Raw genomic sequence first — 18939 nt, forward strand, 5'->3', positions numbered from 1 at the left:
GACTTTCAAACGGTGCCAGAGAACACGAACGCCAAATAGGAAGGCATCAAGACGATCACAGGGGACCTTATTTTGTGATCGTCTTGATGTCTCAGTATTTGTAAGTTATGTTCTATGTCGCCATTTGTAGGCCATGACAAATGACCTAGCCCAACAATACATTCTGACCAGATCGCGAACCGATTCCTTGAACCAGACTTGCACTATTTCATCGCCATTATTTCAGAAGTGCCTCATCATTATAGCCACGAGGCTCTAACTGGACGTCTGAATACCATGCCTGAACCTGTAAACATCGAGTCGAGATAAGTGTGAGATAGAACACCCATGCAGTAACAGTTGCGGTGGGATTGATCATTTTGAACCACTGAGAAGCTACCAATGTATTAACTTCTTGTGGAAACGGTCAACTCGCAGGGCTGATCTCCATGGAGGAGTTCAAGGATGCGTGCGACCTCCTGTCCCAGCATGCCAACACACCCATGTCCGAGGAGCAAGTCGAGGAGCTGGCAAAGAGCATCGACATCAACAAGGACGGCTTCATCGACTTCAACGAGTTCCTCGAGGCTTTCCGCCTGGTGGACAAGAGGCCGCTCACACCGCCGCCAGCCTCGAAGGAGAGCAACGGTGCACCATGCAATGGTGTGGCCAACACCGCGCCCGTGGCCACCATCGACGAAGACGAAGACACCGAAGACGATGAGGATGAACAGGAGTCCTACTGCACGAAGCTCTGAGGCGACAACATGCAGTGTGGGGGTTGGGCGATACGGGCTGTCTTTTATAGCCAAGGCCCTCCGGGACTCAATCGTGATGAAGAGTGTGCGCACATTGTCCATTCATCTCAGCCGTGACCACTGTTGGAACGAACACTTGTTGCTGGGCTGATCCCACTGCCAGAGCGACAAGTTCTGTCAGTGCAGGCAAAAAACGCATTGCCTGTTTTCTTTGAGAGCATCTTTTGCAACTTTTGCTGTCTCACCCCCAACAATGCAGTCTCTTGTTATGGAGAATGTGGGGAACGATGCCCTAATGTTGGAAAGAGCTGGTGCCACAGCCAAGACAAAGGCTGGAAGGTTGCAACATGGAAGGTGAAACTGCCAGGTGCTAAATTGAGCTTAGGATTGTTGCAACATCATTTGTGCAAAAAAAGGACGGGCAAATTAATTCCATATCGTTTGGAAGGAGAGGAGAGAGGGGATGTAGATCTTTATAAATCGTATGTGCAAAAGCAGGACTTGGTATTCCGTATGTAGTTTTGTCATTTATAAGAGAACAGGAAAACTAAAAATGACATGGAATCCTGCAGGATTTGTGAAATAAAATACTGAGCTAGCTTCAAACATAAATTATAGCACTGCTCTTCAGCCAATGAGCCTACAGGGTGGTCTTTAGGTCCAACAAACCTAGTAAAGCAGCTCACAACATGAATGGAAGGCGTAAGACAAGTAGTAACATACAGATGGACAAGCAGGCATGTCCGGCTACGCAACAGAAGGAATCCGCTGCTATTTCAGTGGATGTGCTATGCCAGTGTGACATTCATTCATGCAGGATAATGCACTATTTACACCTATAAGCTCAGACTGCAAAATGGCTCCTGGCCCACCTGTACGAGCTGTAGACAAAACGCTAGCTGTCACATTGTTTTAGCATTGAACAAGACAGATCTCACGGAAGACTTACTTTTTCACTATTTTACCACTGTTTTCAAAGCGGGCACAGCAGCCTCTAGAAAGAATTGGGAGACGTCATTGTCGCCATTTTGGTTCTTACCTTTGGCCGGAGCTCAAAAGAAATGAATACGCCAGACCTATGCTGATGACAAGTGCGTATTTCAACCTGTGTGAGCATGTGTGGAAGTCTGACAGCCGTTTTTAGCCAGCAAAGTATGTTGCCCGCCCATCTTTTTTTCTGTATATATTTTCAAAACAGCATTTTATGAGCCTCACTGCTAATTTCTCTCCAGCCTCAGCCAAAGGAACAGGAAGCTCTTCGAGTTTCTTAGTTTTGATTTCAAGCTTACATTCCTGCATTGCTAGAGAATAGTAGTACCAATAAACCTGTTTGTTCCCCACTAAATCTTTGCAAAATATTACAATGCCAAAGCAGCTGAAATCTGAAAGTTTGAATCTGAAGAGCACATAAAGCCACGTCACGCAGTTAGCCTCCGTGGTATTTAATGAAGTAGACCAATGATGTAATGACTAGAGCACACCGCAATGCCTCATAATGTGAGTAACACCTTCTGTTCAAACACCGCAAAGTGGCAATTTTGGGGCTGCTACACTACTTCGCATAATGTGGGAAGAGCTGCAGTAACAATGTCGTGACGAAATGTCAAAACACTTGCACACCACATACTGCTTCAACCGCTTAGTCTGATATGTGCACATCAATATAACTTGGAAACTTAGAGGTATTGCTTCACTATGCTTCAACAAGTGGTGCCACGCACCTTGCCAGACAAGTTAAAAGCCACCAATGCATTCTGTGTGCTTAGCTCTAGCCTGGCTTGCCCTTTAAGCCATTCACGTGGCTCTTTGCCACCCTCGAAGCATGAGATATACCGTTTTCTTACGCTTGCTTCCTTTAATACGAGACCAGTCAATAAATTTCAAAGCCATTACGCACGTGACTGGACCTGTCATCAGGTCACGTTACAGGACATCCTAGAAATTTTGTTGCCCTGAAGATTGAGAGACAGTACTCCTAGTTTTCCTGACCTTAAGAACACCAGTCATTTTACAAGATCTCAACAAGTTCTCGTGACTGACCTTCTCACTCTTGAAGTGGCTTTGGACCTTCTGACAGACTGTACATTGAATATGTTTAAGGTGCTTTATGGGCTCAGAAGCACACCTAGTGGAATAGGGGCAGTGCTTCATTTCGGGGCTGAAAGCTCCTAGCTGCATTGATGATAGTGCTGACTGAAACTAAAGAAGCTTTGTGCAAAGATTGGTGTCACCTGTAAAGGCCAAATTGCCTCTAATGAACGCATGTCTTAAATGTGCATGTAAGGTGATAATCTAGGCGGCCTGCAGAATTTGCTGCATTAAATAAGCATAAATTAAACAGTTACCCATTCGGAGAACTCAGGCTTTCACTGCATGTATGTTACTGAACAGCATAAAATAACCAACACAGGCAGCACCTGTGCTGGCTTCCTTACATGTTTCTTATCCTCAACAATTCACAGTTACAATGGGTACAAGTGCATCTTTGATTGCCAGCTGGGAAAAGTCAGCATTTTTGTTTTTTACTTCAGTACTTTTGCTGCATGCATGGCTTAACAGGTAGTGTGCAGGGGCAAAATATTGTAGTAGTTTGACAGTGGCACAAGTCTTGCATGATTTTTATGCAGAATATGGCAAACACGTGCCTACATGCAGGGTCACGTAAGGGTCGCTTAAGATTATCAGTTGCTTCACAGTGCCCGTAACAGACACTCAAATGCTAAATATTATTTCGCGACAGTGTCCTACATAAGGCACAGTATTGGGGCACTTGTATGTAATATAGGGAAATATGTTAAGAAGTTGCCAGTCAGGTCTTTAAGGTATACATCTGCTTCGAACCCCAGCTCTTTTCACATTGAGTGTGGTGGCCGATCCAGCTTCATGTGTAATCATTCAGTTCACAAGAGCTGTCACCACACCTTTGAAAGTTGGTGGAATGAGCTCAGTGAGACATTAAATGGCACATTTAAGATCCTGGGATGTGGAACAAAGCAAGCTTCCACCCATTTTGGGGGCTAATGTTAACGCATTGGGCTTTTCACACTCATACACGCGCACCGCGAGCATTGTTAACATCGCTATGTTGCAATGCTGCTCTGACTCTCACCACAAATCAGCCAAGTATGTTTCACCTCACTCCATTCTCACGCTTGTGCCATGTATCTCCTATATGTTGCATCCTACAAGAGAGACTTGTGAAAGTCATCCTATTGATCATACTGTCCTTTTCACGTGCGTATACTAACACAATTCAAATGCCCGGCATCAATTGCCGAAGCACATGTAACGCTGTTCTTACAATTGCGCACTAATTATTGTTCACATGTTGCACACTCCGCACTTATGTATAGCCGTGCCCCGCTGCAATGTGTGTTCTCAAGTGCGCTTGACGCTGCGTTCTGTCTGGCGACTGTTTTCTGTGCTTGCTGTGTCCATGTATATGTCTATATGTGTGTACGCATGTGTACCATCCCTGCACTTATACCATGTCTTATGATTTTACCAGCTGGTTTGAAACGGTGGTCCAGAGACTGAAATAGAAGGCATTCGCCTCAGGGTCCAACTTGCTGCCGAGCTCTACTCGAGATTCCCATTCGCGCACTGCTGTGCATTTTATGTCACTCCAAGGCCGAAAGAAAGATGGCCGTAAAACCACCGGATGTTTCCATGCCAGACCTGATAAGAAAGGAATGTTTTGTAATCATGAAACAAAGTAAAAGGGCAAGTAACCGCCTTTTCCAAACTATTTGCCTACTTGGGGGACATTCAAAAGACATTGTCAGCTTTATCACGAAATGCCATGTGGGGTGGCAATTTTCTTTTTAAGGCTCTCCAAAAGGCAAGACGTTATATTACCTAGCTGGGCAATATTAAAGATATTTAATATAGGACATCCAGCCTACAATACAAGGAACATCCGCTGGTTTTGCACTGACAAGTGCGCATTTGTTTTGACTTTCACATACGCGCTTAAGCTGACCTGATAAATGCAACTTATCTCCCAAGTGCCGCAGCCCACACAGCCTTCAGGATTTTGTGATTTATAATTTGTAGACTGATTGCACACATATAGTCACAGCACTTTATCTCTGCGGGAAAAAAAATTATAGGCATAAAATACAGGCAATTTAGCCCTAAATAAGGTAACCACACGATAAAGATGCGATGCCTTTTTCCTGAAGACAGACGTACAGGTGCGTCTATGTTTGCGCACATGGTTTACACGTTGGCTCATGATAACGATGATCTGGACTCAGACCCAGAGGTTTTGGAAACAAATCAAGTCCATCAAATAAAAGTCAGCAGCTAGGGCACTTACTTACCTGCTAGTGAAATGAATGGCCACCAGTTAACAGAAGGATGTTTCATATTGTGGTGGCAACTTTGTGTATGTCTCTTAATTTTTGCTTTTTTAGGAACCTTGCAATAAAGCAGTAGCTTATGCACAAACCTATTGTCCACTGTAGTTAGTTCAGAATGGACACTTAGTGAGTACAGAATTGCTGAATAATCGCACATTCTTAGCTAATGCTATATGGAAACGAGCATTGTGATACATGTTTCGAGTAAGCAACAACAAAAGAAGTGTGAGTACTTCACAATGACGGCTTCATTTTGTGGTTGTCTTCGTCATCTTGGCTTAAGTCCTCTTGGAGTTGCACGACAGAAAACATACGGTGAAACACTAAAGAATGGCGCACGAGAATTCCTCTGTCAAATGAAGGCTGTGAGGGCTGCTGCCTTTGTGTGAATCTCGTGTCCGTGTGACCGTACCCTTTGTTGAAAAAGATATACTAGTACTAGGCTCTATTACACTCTTTTTCAGCACTCTTCATGGCATAATGTAGCTTCTTTAGATGTTGCCTTTTTTTGTACCATCACAATTACACAGCTGAATTTGCACATTTCTGACTGTGTGTGTCATGGCACATATATTATAGGTAATGCCACTTTTTTCGCCATGCTATTGTTCTCCACTGTTGTTCCTCATTCAACATGCGCTACCTCCGTAGCTGCGCCATCTAATGCTATCAATGCAACAAACCCGGTGCTCCTCAGCGGGACGCACATTTGTTTATGACTGTTCCTGAGATTTGTGCTATTATATCTTGTGTATGATATGAGAGGTATAGCCCCCCTGATAGATTAGCGAACATTAGAAGGTTTAGTGCTCCCGAAATGTAGATTGTGCAGAGTCCGCCAAGTTGGAGAGCCATATGTTTTCTTTTCTAACGACTGTGTGCCAAGCCGTATGCATAGCACAGGCTTCAGAATGCGGCTCATTCTTCAGAGACACATATAAGGCCGCGACCTGTTGCCTTCGTACTTCAGAAGTGTTCGGAATCCAGTCAAGAGGTTAGAAATCAAGTGGTAGAAAAGTAGTCGCTCATCACATGCTCGCTGAAATGTGCTATCTGAATGCTCGCCTTATCGTCATCACTCTAAATCAGTGCTCCAAGATGAAGTGTCAGAGGTCACAGTTGCGTGTGTGCTAGCTAGATCCATTTACATGTGTCCATATACTATCCGCAAATCTGTTACCACATTGTTTGAAGAAACAGGTATGTCACTGTTTCTACGCAGCTGTGAGAACAGACAATTACTTTGCTTACGCTCTTGTACAGATGTTTAACTTAAGCATACGACCATGAATGGTATTAACGTATATATTATACTTCATCTTATCTTTTCTTGCTTCTATGTCCCATCTTTTAGAGCTTAATTCCCAAAGCATTTACTCATTCCAGCTTGTTAAGCAGCCAGATGTTCTGCTAATGTTGCCATTCCACAAATATTCTGTATACCATAAGTGCTGTGCTTTAACATCGGCATTTAGCACACCCTTCCTATACGTACATTCTAATCAGTGGCAGCAATGTTGGATGTAGGTGCTAAACAGAATGAAATAGTGTTCGGAGAACCACTCGAATATGCACTGGTGGCATGCACACTGACAGTGCAGCACTGGTTGAAAGTATGCAGGTCGTTGGGTGCATCATCATGAAGAGAAAAATTTAGTCTATTCAGAATTTTCACAGATATTTACCTTCATAAAGATTCTAGTCTTCAAACAGCTTCTATAGGCCCTCAAATCTTTCCATGAACGGGATCAATGGTCTGCTAGTCCATGTATAAGGCCAAACACATATACGGTCCAGGGGCGATATTCTCACACGATCACTTTTGGAGATACTTTCACTTTTGTGAGTTCTCACGAAACTACTGTCAGACGCTTTCAGGGACTATGGACCACAGTGTTCTGGCATTCAGCTCGCCAGGAACGCTGTCGCTCGCAGATGCCAACGCGTCCAGAACTAGCATCATGAAATCTCGCAAAAGTGAATGTATCTCTGAAAGTGATCGCTTGAGAATGCTGCCCCAGTAGACAGTTTGTGGACTTGTGGTCTTACGCTAGTATCCATAAGATGTCTAGATTATGCACAGGCAAAAGTAAATCTATAGGAATGGAAGTGGTGGATCTCTTGTTATGCTGTCAAGCTTATCCTCTCCCCCCCCTCCACATTTTCATATTACTCTATAAAGACCACTATGTCCTCCACTATGCTCGGTGCACACAGGAGTAACCTACTGCACTTCCTGGAGGCTGTTCCATGCAAGAGGAGTGACCTGCACTCTTTCGACAATGAATGTATGCCAGTGATGGCTTGTTGAATCAAAGGAGGGAACATGCTCAAAGCTAGCTAGACCGGATGGTAAAGATACCCACCCGCTTGAGTGGTATGCTACTTGGCACCGACAATCGCTGCGGCAGGCTGGCGACGCCAAAAGCTCTAAATGCAAGCTCTTGTGTTTCCATTCCACATTTTTTTCGCTGCCCTTACTTGATTGGTTGCGGCTAATGGCAAAGGTACGTGCGGGGGCCATTGGTATCGAGCATTGTATAATTCCGCTGTGCTTAACCTAAGTGTCGTGCATGAGGTCAGTCTGGGGTGCAAGTCATGCTTTCGCCGTTGCCACATGCACCTTTCTGCAGGCTCAGCTATCTTGCACATTCTGCATAATGTGCCGGTTTTCACCAAGCTAAAGGTTTCTCTGTTAATTCCTTTTTTCATCCCTTGTGGCATTCATCAACCCTCATTTAGAAGAGACTATCTCAGCCTTTCAAGATCGCTATATGAATGAAAGAGCAAAGAGAATATTATATAGTATTATATAGCATTAAGGCAAAATCAAGTCAAGTGCACCTCTTCAACAAAATTTTTGAATACCAGGTTGAACACGTGCCTCAGGCAATGTCTAGAGGTTTTCTGGTTTTCAGTGCATACATTACAGCCCCCATTTGCAGTCTGCAAGTTGCTAGTAGCAGTGTCATCAAACTACGCAGTCCCTGGTCTTGACCAATTCCAAAGGTACCGTCAAATTATAAGGACATGGCAAATATCCCCTAATTATTTTCAGTGCATCACTGTGTTTCTGGCAATCCTCTTCACTTGATGTGTGATCAACTGCACATTTCTTTAAGGATAGTCAAGAATTCAATAGTGACACTTGGTAGCCTATACAAATGTAAGGTTATAAAACCCTCATGAATAAGGATGAAAGGAATACCAGAGTATCTTTGCCATCTACTTGCTTCGAAGTGGCACACGTAACGCCACATTTTCTTTCCCTTTTTCTGATCTGATGCAGTTTTTTGGATTCAGGGCGGCATGTCTCAGCAAAATTCCTTCTTGGTGCTCTTTTGCCACCTTCTTGAAATAATATACAGATATAGCTCTAGTCAGATGCTGTCATATAGTACGAGTTTGAGCCAAACCACGCCACCTTAATGCTAAGTTTCATAGCTACTTGCCAAACTATTTCAGTACTGCGCAGTTAGCTGAGTTTCGCAGAATAAATTAGTAGACCATTACCATGAATCAATGGATGCCGAGATCAACATGTATAAAATCAAAGAAAGGGTTGTTGAAGGGGACTGTAATGCTCGTTTTGATCTAAACGCAGACGTGACATACAGCTCTCGGACATAAGATTTCTTAAAAAATGGCCATTGCTGCTATTGCACCATGTGTCACAGGGGCATGGGATCAATTTGTAGAAAGAGCTGCGCATTGATACTGCTTTGCTATGATTTGTTTTTGTTAGCCCAAATATGAAAGCGCCAGTTTAATAAGGAACTGAAGTGCACTGGCTGCGGCATGTTATACATGCACAGAACCACTGGAAGCATGGAAAGTGTGCCGCGATGAGACACAAGTGTGTGACCCAAGTTTCCTGCTGTGTGCATATCTGTATGTACATACATCTCCCCAAGTTAAGCCAGTGAAGTGATACTGTGGTATGCACTATATGCACCCACGTCCAGCACAAAGATAATAAACTTGTTATTTAAGCATAAGCGTCTGACGTTCATCAATCAATGTCACAGAGCAATATTTTTCCATGGAAAAAACTAAGCATTGCCACATATCATAAAATAACGCAAGGCACAAATGTTTTTCATGAGCGTCTTGATTTTGTGAATTCAGAATTTCTGTGGATATTCTAGCTTCACACCTCTAGAGATATTTAGTATTTTCAAGACACTCATGAATGCAATTTCTGTGTTATTTCCTGCCACACTAAAGAGGGCACCATTGAGTAACTATTTATGCCTATTCTTAAAGCTGCTGAGTTATACATGATTTGTTAAAGGGCACACTGTTTCTTATTTAAGCAAAGTGTGCTCTATTCACACTGAAGATGCACAGAAATAATGCAGCTAGCATCTGGAACATCACTGGCTGCCGAAAGAAATGCTTAACCTCATTGAGGCCCTATTTTATGGGAAATCCCACCCCATTCCAAAGGCTCTGCCAATCACAGAAAGGCATAATACTCTCACCGCAGCATGCAGTGCAAAGGCACAATGAAGACATCATGCACTTCCCATTGGAGAAGGCAGAATCTGTGCTGTTCTAATGCTGCACAATACTGAACAAGTGTAAACTTCTTCTACAAGCTGTTTCATTCATTCTTCAGCTTTGCAATCTTTCTACATATTGTCTTGAAACCTAATTATTTTTTGCCTTCTTACCTATGTAACCACTTTCTTTTCTGATTATATTCCAATCCGTTTACCTAGTGAATTATTTTATAATATTGACATTAACTTATAAATGTGGCAGTTCAAATCCTCGGTGAATGTTTTTGTTTCATTGAGTATTGGCTTAACTGGAAATTGCACAGTAAATGAAGCCCTTCCTTTCCTCTTGCTCCTTGTGTAGATAATGAAAACAAGTTGTTCAAACGAAAGATACGGCTCTCCAAGGGCACACTCAATAATGTATGATGACCACCAAATTTCAATGTAACATATGATGCCACTGCCTGCAGAGAATATGTCACAACTCACAAGCTGAGCCAGTTTGCATAATTGATCTGCTGTAACCCTCCACATTTCAGAGAACAATGATGACCAACAAACAAGCCCTGGCCGCACCAACATGACCTCTATATTTAGCATTCATTCGGGCTTGCAACAAGGTTGCTGGACAATGACATGCACAACTTTTTCTTGACTGCAGGGCCTAACCATCTCAGTAGAATCATTGATCGTACAAAGACACTCGCATTGACAGAATGTTCTTCAATGTGCCTCATGAGTTACCTTAAACAATTAGTCATAAGAGGTTCTGACACCAATAATCAGCACAAATACTTATGAAATTTCACCATCCTCGCAACTCAGTGGCTTGCAGCTCATGCACTATCCAGATGCACTTCCATGGCTTAAGAGAAGTGATTAAAACAAAAGTGCAGTACATGCACACAAGCTAAATTATTACAGCAAGATGCATGCCACTCACTACATTGCCTTCCTAGACAGCAAAGGAAACGAGAGCAACAAGCAAGACACCACCTACAATAAGTGTGCCTCATCACAAAGCCATAGAGAGCGTCATTATTTAACACCATGTCTGAACCAGTGTGTGGATTTCAGAAGAACTGCATAATGGTGACATTACCATGACTACCTCCTTTGAAGTGGGCAGCCAGTGACTGTAGCACACAGTGTGGCTTCCTGACTCTTAGACTTATTAACCTATGTTGCTTGCTTCCAACCATCTTAGTAGCCCACAAAAATGAAGTTTCAAGGACAGGCTGGCCGGCCAGGATGGAGTGTTTGTGGCCAACATTTACCATAGTTTTGTAGAAAAATAGTGCCTTTCAGCATCAAGTACACATAGCTGATACTGAGGTTGAGTGTCACACATTATGCTAGGGATTACTTAAAAAGCACAAGTTCATTCCTTTAAGAGTAGATGGCAGAGAAAAGGACTTCAAAGCAGCACTCAAGTCAGTGGAAACAGAGTTGAACTAAGCACGAATAGTTTAATGTTGAAATATTATTTACTGATATAATGTAAAAATAACAACTGATGACATAAGAATGACGGAGAAAGGCAGTCAAGCTGCATTCAGTCCAGTATGTGAATATCACACCTTAAGTGGTGCCATGGAGTTGTACAACTTTGTGACCGCTGTTGAGACAATCTGTTGCAAAACATCATCTCCTTCGCATTGAACCTCAAGGCTCCTCAAGTTAATGTGTGCACACCTGTCATTGACAGTGACCATCATACGTTCCCCCTTGACGACTTTACCTACAGAGTCCTCGCCAAACATTTCGGCCAATGTCTCCATCAGGCACTCCGTGAAATGCATGCGGTCAACCTTCACCAGGGTGGAAGGCAGGCTTTTGGCGGGAACCGCCGAACACTGTGCACGCAGCACAACTGTGATGACAGCATCTGCAAACAGGTCGTTGACAGGACTAGAGTTCCACTCCAGAACGACCATGCTCGGAGACTCTTGGACAATTGTCACTTTTCCGAACACACGCAATGCCTTTTTCGGACCTTCCACGATTTCAACGTCCCCAGATAGCTGATTCAGAAAAAAGTGAAGCATCTGTAAAAAGAAAAGAGAGAGAGAAAACATTTTCAACTTGATCCTTTTTTTTTTTCACAATGACATTATAACTAACATAGTAAGTTGCACATGTTTTTACTGCTCCATAATTTCACATGTGCAGATGACTGACCAAAGCAGCAAGATGTAGTTGATAAGATGTAGTTGAGACTCGGATGTAAGGGTCATGTAAGGGCATGCACAGTAGTGTGGCCCCTAGTTCTTGCGTACGCAAGCTGCTTGCATCCCCTAATCTAAAACTCTCTAATATGCCAATCAATGAAAATGAACACGTTAAAGCCAGTCAGTTGTTAAGTTAGAAACATTGGCAAGGCAAACAGTATTCTGGCTATATATATATTTGCTCTAAACAAAACTGAATTTATCTGACATAAAAAAAAAGTGAGCTCCCATGCAGGCAAGTACAATAAGGTACAACCGAAATATGAACAAACTTAGAGCTAACAAGAATGCATTCTTTCATTTTTGTTTTCACCAATACATGTAATATCATCATAGTTTCATCTTGTATCCTTGGTATGAGGCATATACTATCTCAGGCAATACTATCTCAGTCATCAGGCAATCCTTCACCCCAGGTGGAGCATTGAACACGAAAGGCATCGAAAGAAATCAGCATCGAAGAAGGCACTGCTACAAAATAGTAGCCAAGGACACCTTTAGCAGGCTACATTCGCCAACCTTCAGCCATATGAGGTAAAATCTGGATTTAATAAGTGAGCCAAGCAGAAAGAATGAATACTAAATTACAGATTATACATCATCTTCACAAGAGGGTGTTTACATCCTGCCTCACCAAAATACAAAAGGCATAGCTGACAAGGCCATGCAGATATTACTGCATATTTAGTTCATCACTTCGAAGCACTCTGAAAAGTGGCAGCCAAAATAGAGTGGTCAAAATTGACCACTCCAAATATGTTCAGATGGTTCTCTCAGAGCATCAGCCTACAACAACTCAAAGCCCTCCAGATTGACTCGAATTCAAAGTGAAAGCACAGATGAGATCTGGCTGAGAGGGAGTCATACAACACTGGCAGCCACTCCTGGCAACCGGTGAGCTACCAATACTGCAGTGATGCCTAACCAGCAGTTTGTCATAACAATATTTTGATGGTTGTGATGCTATGGGCTGTTTACATCCTGCAACGGCTGCAAGCTGTCGTACCATGCTGAAATAAATATGGCTATTGACAGCTGGAGTGCCTTAGAGTTTACAGTGGCCATGTGGGCACTGCCGCAGCACCACAAGCCCACAGTGCTCTGACAGTGGGTAAAGTGTTTGATTGGGGCACCATGTCTTGCACATGAATTGCAAGCAAACCAATTATCTACCGGCGCTAACCCAGAGGATTGGAGCGAGCAACCGAATGCACAATTCAAAAAGCTAACAAAGAATCTGGGTCAGTACTTGAACACCTCAATTAGTTTATAAGTGACATATCTGTGGTGACACCCAAGCAAAAGCAAAAGGGAGGAAAGAGCAACAAGAAGAGCAAACTGCCAAAGAGAAAAACAGGTGTAGTGAAACGTAGGAAGTTGGTGCAAGGCATGCATTGTGTACAATCCCTTATCCTGAGGACACAATTTTTGAGCAGGCATGTGATCTCTACGACTGCCTTCGTTAGCTCGGCTACAACATGCATCGAGGCTTCAGAGAGTATTCGGCTGGGCACTTTGGCAGCTGGAGACATAAACCAGAATTTTATCACTGCATGGTGTTGCACAGCAAGTTTGACCGGTGCACTCAAGAAATAGCAAAAGAAGCACAAATGGTATATGAAAATCCCCCATGTGCAAGCTTACCAACCCTATGGTACCTGCTGATGAAAGAATCATAACTGTTTGCAGTTGCATAAAGTTAACTAATAAGTTTACCACATGCACTGCGATCTTTCTTTTGTTTTTGTGTCTTTCATGCTTCCCTTACAGATTTTATATGATCTTCATCAATCACCATTCCTTCCCCATTGCGCATATATTTGCCATGCGTGCTCCAGAATAGACATAGTTTGCAGTAGCACTTGTGTCCATTGCCCTAACCTCATTCTTTGAGTCTATTCTGCATTAAGAGAAGAAAGAAACAAAGGTAGGTTGGTGGCAACTTGGAGCAAGCAAAACACTCAGTAGGAGCTCGTCCACATTGCACCTTTCTGAAAAGTAGCCTTTTCAACCTTTCAGTCAACCAGCGCAGCGTTCAAAATGCACTGCCTTTTTTAATGCTGTTTGGCCTATGCTCACTCTGCATGGCAGCACCTGATCCTTGGTGTTTGTACCACCTGCAGATGGCATTCCTCATTTTTTGTTCTGCTTTAACAATATTAGTTTATTTTTAATCAGTACTTTAAACCCAACTTCAAGCAGCGTAGCACTTCTGTCACTATCTGTCCACACTCCTCCTGCAACTACTTTCTGTGTTACATAAGTGGTCTTCTTTAAGAAAAACAGCAATCTCGGATTCTATAACGAAGTACTGACACAAAGCTCTTTGTCTCATTTTTATTGCTTTACTGGATAGCCGTTGACCAAATGATTATGCTATGAAGCCTTAGTTCCCCAAGAGCACAACAAGTAATGAATTACGTTACTTTTTAATGTGACCAGTTCAAAACACACACCAAGTGCAGCGCAGCTTCATACTCTTGAAAAAGGGGACACATCACATCACTGAAACGTGCTGTGGTGATCCTGCGGTACTAGGTACCATTGACACACATACACACACACTATGCCAAACCGAGTCCATTCAACACTTGTTAGGAAAGGATAAAGAAGGAGAGATTGTCCTGCTGCGGTTCCAAGAGAAACGAACAATCAGGCCCATTTGGCAGCTCTCAGCGACACAGTCATTGTATGGCCTTCAACCATCGCACCTGCATGCTCTTAAGTTGTTTGTGACTGTGATGTGATGAGGCTTCTTTTTCAAACCAGCACTGCGCTTGATGCAACAGTATGTATAAAAGCTGCTGTAATAATAAATCATGGTGCTCTGAAAAAAGCAAGGCTTTGTACTATAATAATGAAGTAGACTGCTATATAAATGAGCAAAAAAAGCAGGACACAAGGTTAAAACCAACTTAAGTGGGCTTTTAGCATGGCTAATTGGTAGTAAATTTTAAATTTCATCTGGTGAGATTCCCCCGACATAAACTAATATAAAATTCTTTACAGTATAATATGGGCCACAAAATTCAAACTACTTGCACAACTTGAGTGCCCCTTGCTGAGTCAGCAAGAGGAACACAAACAGAAAAAAAGGCCTCCCACCAGGGTTGGGCATTGCAAACAGAGTAGGGCCATGTGTGGATCATGTGCTGACAATTGCGTCTGCAAAGTATCAAATTGCTGCATGATGGGAGAACAGCTGAAATTTTAGACGAAAACTTGTGTGCTCTTTTTCTAGAGGGAGCCCCGCTTTATGACTGTCTGTAATGCCACCGATTATGGCGCACGACTTCGGTAAAACATCCAATGCAGAGCATGCATAGTTGACACTGGAAGGGTGCTGCACAGCAGGAAAAGAGGTGGAGCTTGCGACATAAGCATGATGTGGTCCCTCAGCTCCGGTATAGGCGAATGCTGGGAAGGAATATCACTTTTGGACACTAGTAGAGGCAAAGGAAGAGGGTGTCTGTTGGTAGGGAAACTTGCTCGCGGGCAGCATGGTGACACATTTCGATTTTTCCTGTTTCCTCTAGTAATGAACCAATTTGAAAAATTGTTGCACTGAAATGTTCCCCTGAATTTTACAACATCTAGTGTACAACTAAAATTTCAAATGGGGTCTGGTGAGGGGCCCTTTAATGTTGTTGTGGCAGATACGAGTGCTGCTGTTTTTACAACGTGGGCATACAAAGCTGCTCCAATTCTAGCCACTGCAAATGACTCCAGAGGCAAGAACTGCACAAAGAAACCAGCAAAACCTTTCCATGGAAATTATCCATAAACTGACTTCACAAAGGGACGGCCTGTCAGTTTCATACTGACTATAAATCAGCAAGCCAAATTATAGAGGAAATTAGGCCATGACAGCACCGGGCGGGAACAGGAAGATATGCTTTCTAAAGGCACTCTGATGCATGTAGGCAAAACACTTCACTATGGCATACCTGGAAAGAACCTGTGTAGCTAATGCTCATTCGCTGCCCCACGGTGCTCATGACCATGTCTGTGTACTTGCCAAGGTCAGTTGGAGCCAGCAGGTGGTAACTGAAGTTCCGCTTGACTAACACACCTGAAAGCGGATGTCCTGGCTCAGGCGGCTGCACAGCAAGTGAGCCCATCACCTTTGCAGTCTTTTCACCACGGAAGTGAAGTTCAACAGCTTGCGTGTTGCGTGGGTTGTGCACCTCAATGCGTGTCTCCAAATCGTCCTCGTACTCGCGAACGATGGCCGCCTTCAAACGTCCCATCTCATTCTGTTCTCCGTGCACGAGAACGATGTGCGGCGGTTTCAGCGTCCGAATAAACTCGCTTGTCTGCTGGTAGTCAGTGTGTGCTGAGAACGAGATGTAGTCCACACTCATCTTGAGTGGCAGCTTCTGGCCCACCATAGTGGTAATCTCTTCAGGCTCGGAGAGAATAGTTTTGGCCAGAGTTCCTTCGACGCAGTAACCTGCGATGATTACGCCATTCTTCGGGTCCGTACACCAGCTCTCGAAAAGCTCACGAGACAGGCCGCTCTGCATCATTCCCGGGCTCGCCATAACGACGCACGGCCCGATATCCTCAAAGTGCTCAATACTCTTCAAGTTTGAAATGTGCTTGAACACGAACGGGTTGTTGATGGTGATCTGGCGTCGGATGCGCTCGTTCATGGCGTTTACGTACGTCTGATAGACGGCCATGCACTTCTTGGCCAGCGATGACGCGTAGTAGATGGGAATGTCGTGAAGCTCTGGATGGTTGGACCAATACTCATCCAAGATGAGAAGAAGCTCTTGCGCTCTACCCAGGGCGAACACAGGTATGAGGCAGCGACCGCCACGGTTGACGATATCGTGCACAAGACCCGTAAAGCGAGCTTCCCGCTCCTCACGTTTCTCGTGAATGTGAGTGCCATACGTGGACTCGATGATGAGCACGTCTGGGTGAATGTTAGGTATTTCGGCAGCCATCAAGTGCCGATCCTCCTGCCTCGAGAAGTCGCCAGTGTAAAGCACCTTGACACCGGCGATTTCTATCATGAACATCGCAGCTCCCAAAACGTGGCCCGCGTTGTAACACCAGAAGCGGATCCCGTTCACGTCCTTTTCTTCGTGAAAGTTAATTGTTTCAATCTTCTCCATGCTCGATTCCAGGTCTGATTCGGAGTAAAGCATTTGCTCGGTGCCGATGTTGCTCACTTTGATGTAGTCTGCGAGCAGCCACCGGTAGATAGCCTTGGTGGCATGCGTCATGAAGCAGCGTCCTTTGAAAGTGGTCTTTTGCAGAAACCAAGGCAGCGCGCCACAATGATCTAAGTGGAAATGGCTCACAAGCAGCAGGTCAATTTCATCGGCCTCAATGAGATCAACATAAGGCAACGCATCCAAGCCGGACATGCCGGGGTGTATGCCGCAGTCTAGCATTATACGCTTGCCCTTAAATTCAAGCATAATGCATGACCTCCCTACTTCTTGGCCGGCGCCGAGCGGTCGTATTAACAGTAGGTCACTTTCCTCAGCAGGAATTTGAGAATCTGCTTTTCTCTTCGGGCTGTCTACCGGCGTGTCCATAGAGGCAGCCATGTTTAAATAAGATGGAATCTGGTAGCGCTCATCGCGCCATTTTGTGACGACGGGCAATCACCGAACTACTGAGAAGTCAGTTTCGGTTTTGGTTACGAGGCCTCAGCGCGCTGTTGTGCGTCTGAAGAATGTCGCTGCTTGAAAATAACTGAATGATTTCACAATTAATGCATAATAACTACAGATATTTAGCAGGAGAAGAGAGGTTTTGAGCTCCCAAACACATAGACTACGGAAAATCGATGAAGTCCTGCGACTCCAAGTAGTAAATTGCGTTCTTATATTCGAGACGCTTTTAAACAACGCTTTGCACTTGCCACTGCTTTGTTTTTGCTCATATACAATGGTAAGATAGTATCTTTCAGTCCTAATGGTTCAATAAACGCGTTTGTGTGAAGAATTTTTTTAGTGAAGTTCCCCATTTTTCTATTTATTTTGTTTTGTAAACTTACTCGTGTACAACGCTGCTAAGATCTTGTTTAAGATCGCAGTATTTATAAATAAATAAAAAATAATATATTATGCAGATTCTACGCACTGTGAAAATCGATGTTATTCGTTTCGTTTGGGGTCCTGTAAAGCTGCTACCAAATGGGCGGGCGAGCGTGTATATGACGACAGCAGCAAGGCGACGACAATAACATGACTATTTTAGTGTACTTCGGCGAAGAAACATTGTCAGGTGTGGTGCTATAGGCCAAAACATTAATCTCATCCAATGTTTATTTCTGCAACAAATATGAAGACCGTCGCCGTCGCCGTGATGTTCCGTATAAAGCCCACGGGCGATAACATGGTCGCCGCGCGTCGTATACTGTATGTGCAAATGAAGGCGTGCGAGGGTTAGCCGACGATGGCGACTCAATCTCCCGCGCGGTCTTCTGTAGCGCGCAAGGCACTGGGATGAGAGGAGAGAGTGTGTGTGTGTGCGGGGGGAGGGGGGTGGAGTCCTACTGGCGGCGGTCGCTTCGCGAGCAATCATCATCATCATCATCATCATCATCATCATCATCCTGGTTACGCCCACTGCAGGGCAAAGGCCTCTCCCATACTTCTCCAACAACCCCGGTCATGTACTAATTGCGGCCATGTCGTCCCTGCAAACTTCTTAATCTCATCCGCCCACCTAGCTTTCTGCCGCCTTCTGCTACGCTTCCCTTCCCTTGAAATCCAGTCCATAACCCTTAATGACCGTCGGTTATCTTCCCTCCTCATTATGTGTCCTGCCCATGCCCATTTCTTTTTCTTGACACTAACTAAGATGTCATTAACCGCGAGTTAATGTTCCCTCACCCAATCTGCTCTTATCCCTCAACGTTACACCCATCATTATTCTTTCCATAGCTCGTTGTGTCGTCCTCAATTTGAGTAGAACCCTTTTCGCCAGTATTATACCTGCCGCTTTTTCTTTCTCAATGCTTTTTGATTTTTATTGGCAAAAAGCGCCCTTTTTAACGTAGGAATGAAAAAGCGAAACAAGGCGCAGCCAGATATTCCCGCAATCGTAATAAACCACTGAAAAACCACCGTCGTAT

General features: G+C 43.9%; 2 protein-coding genes across 2 annotated transcripts in view; one reads left to right on the forward strand and one right to left on the reverse strand.

Moving 5' to 3' along the window:
* Positions 1–9099, forward strand: part of rdgC (retinal degeneration C) — a 237668-nt gene extending 228569 nt beyond the window's left edge. The window contains exon 15 of the mRNA XM_050182970.3: positions 418–9099. Coding sequence (XP_050038927.1) covers positions 418–737 — 320 coding nt within the window. The 3' untranslated portion in view covers positions 738–9099. The remainder of the gene's footprint in view (positions 1–417) is intronic.
* A 1956-nt stretch (positions 9100–11055) lies between these two features.
* On the reverse strand, positions 11056–17424 carry Cpsf73 (cleavage and polyadenylation specificity factor 73). Its single transcript, XM_050182971.3, has 2 exons — positions 15785–17424; positions 11056–11654 (listed from the first exon to the last, which is right to left on the reverse strand). Exons 1-2 carry the CDS (start codon positions 17402–17404, stop codon positions 11181–11183), a joined length of 2094 nt encoding a protein of 697 aa, XP_050038928.1. The 5' UTR covers positions 17405–17424; the 3' UTR covers positions 11056–11180.
* Positions 17425–18939: the final 1515 nt, after the last annotated feature.

Source organism: Dermacentor andersoni, chromosome 4 (genome assembly GCF_023375885.2).
Source record: "Dermacentor andersoni chromosome 4, qqDerAnde1_hic_scaffold, whole genome shotgun sequence".
Lineage (NCBI taxonomy): Eukaryota > Metazoa > Arthropoda > Arachnida > Ixodida > Ixodidae > Dermacentor > Dermacentor andersoni.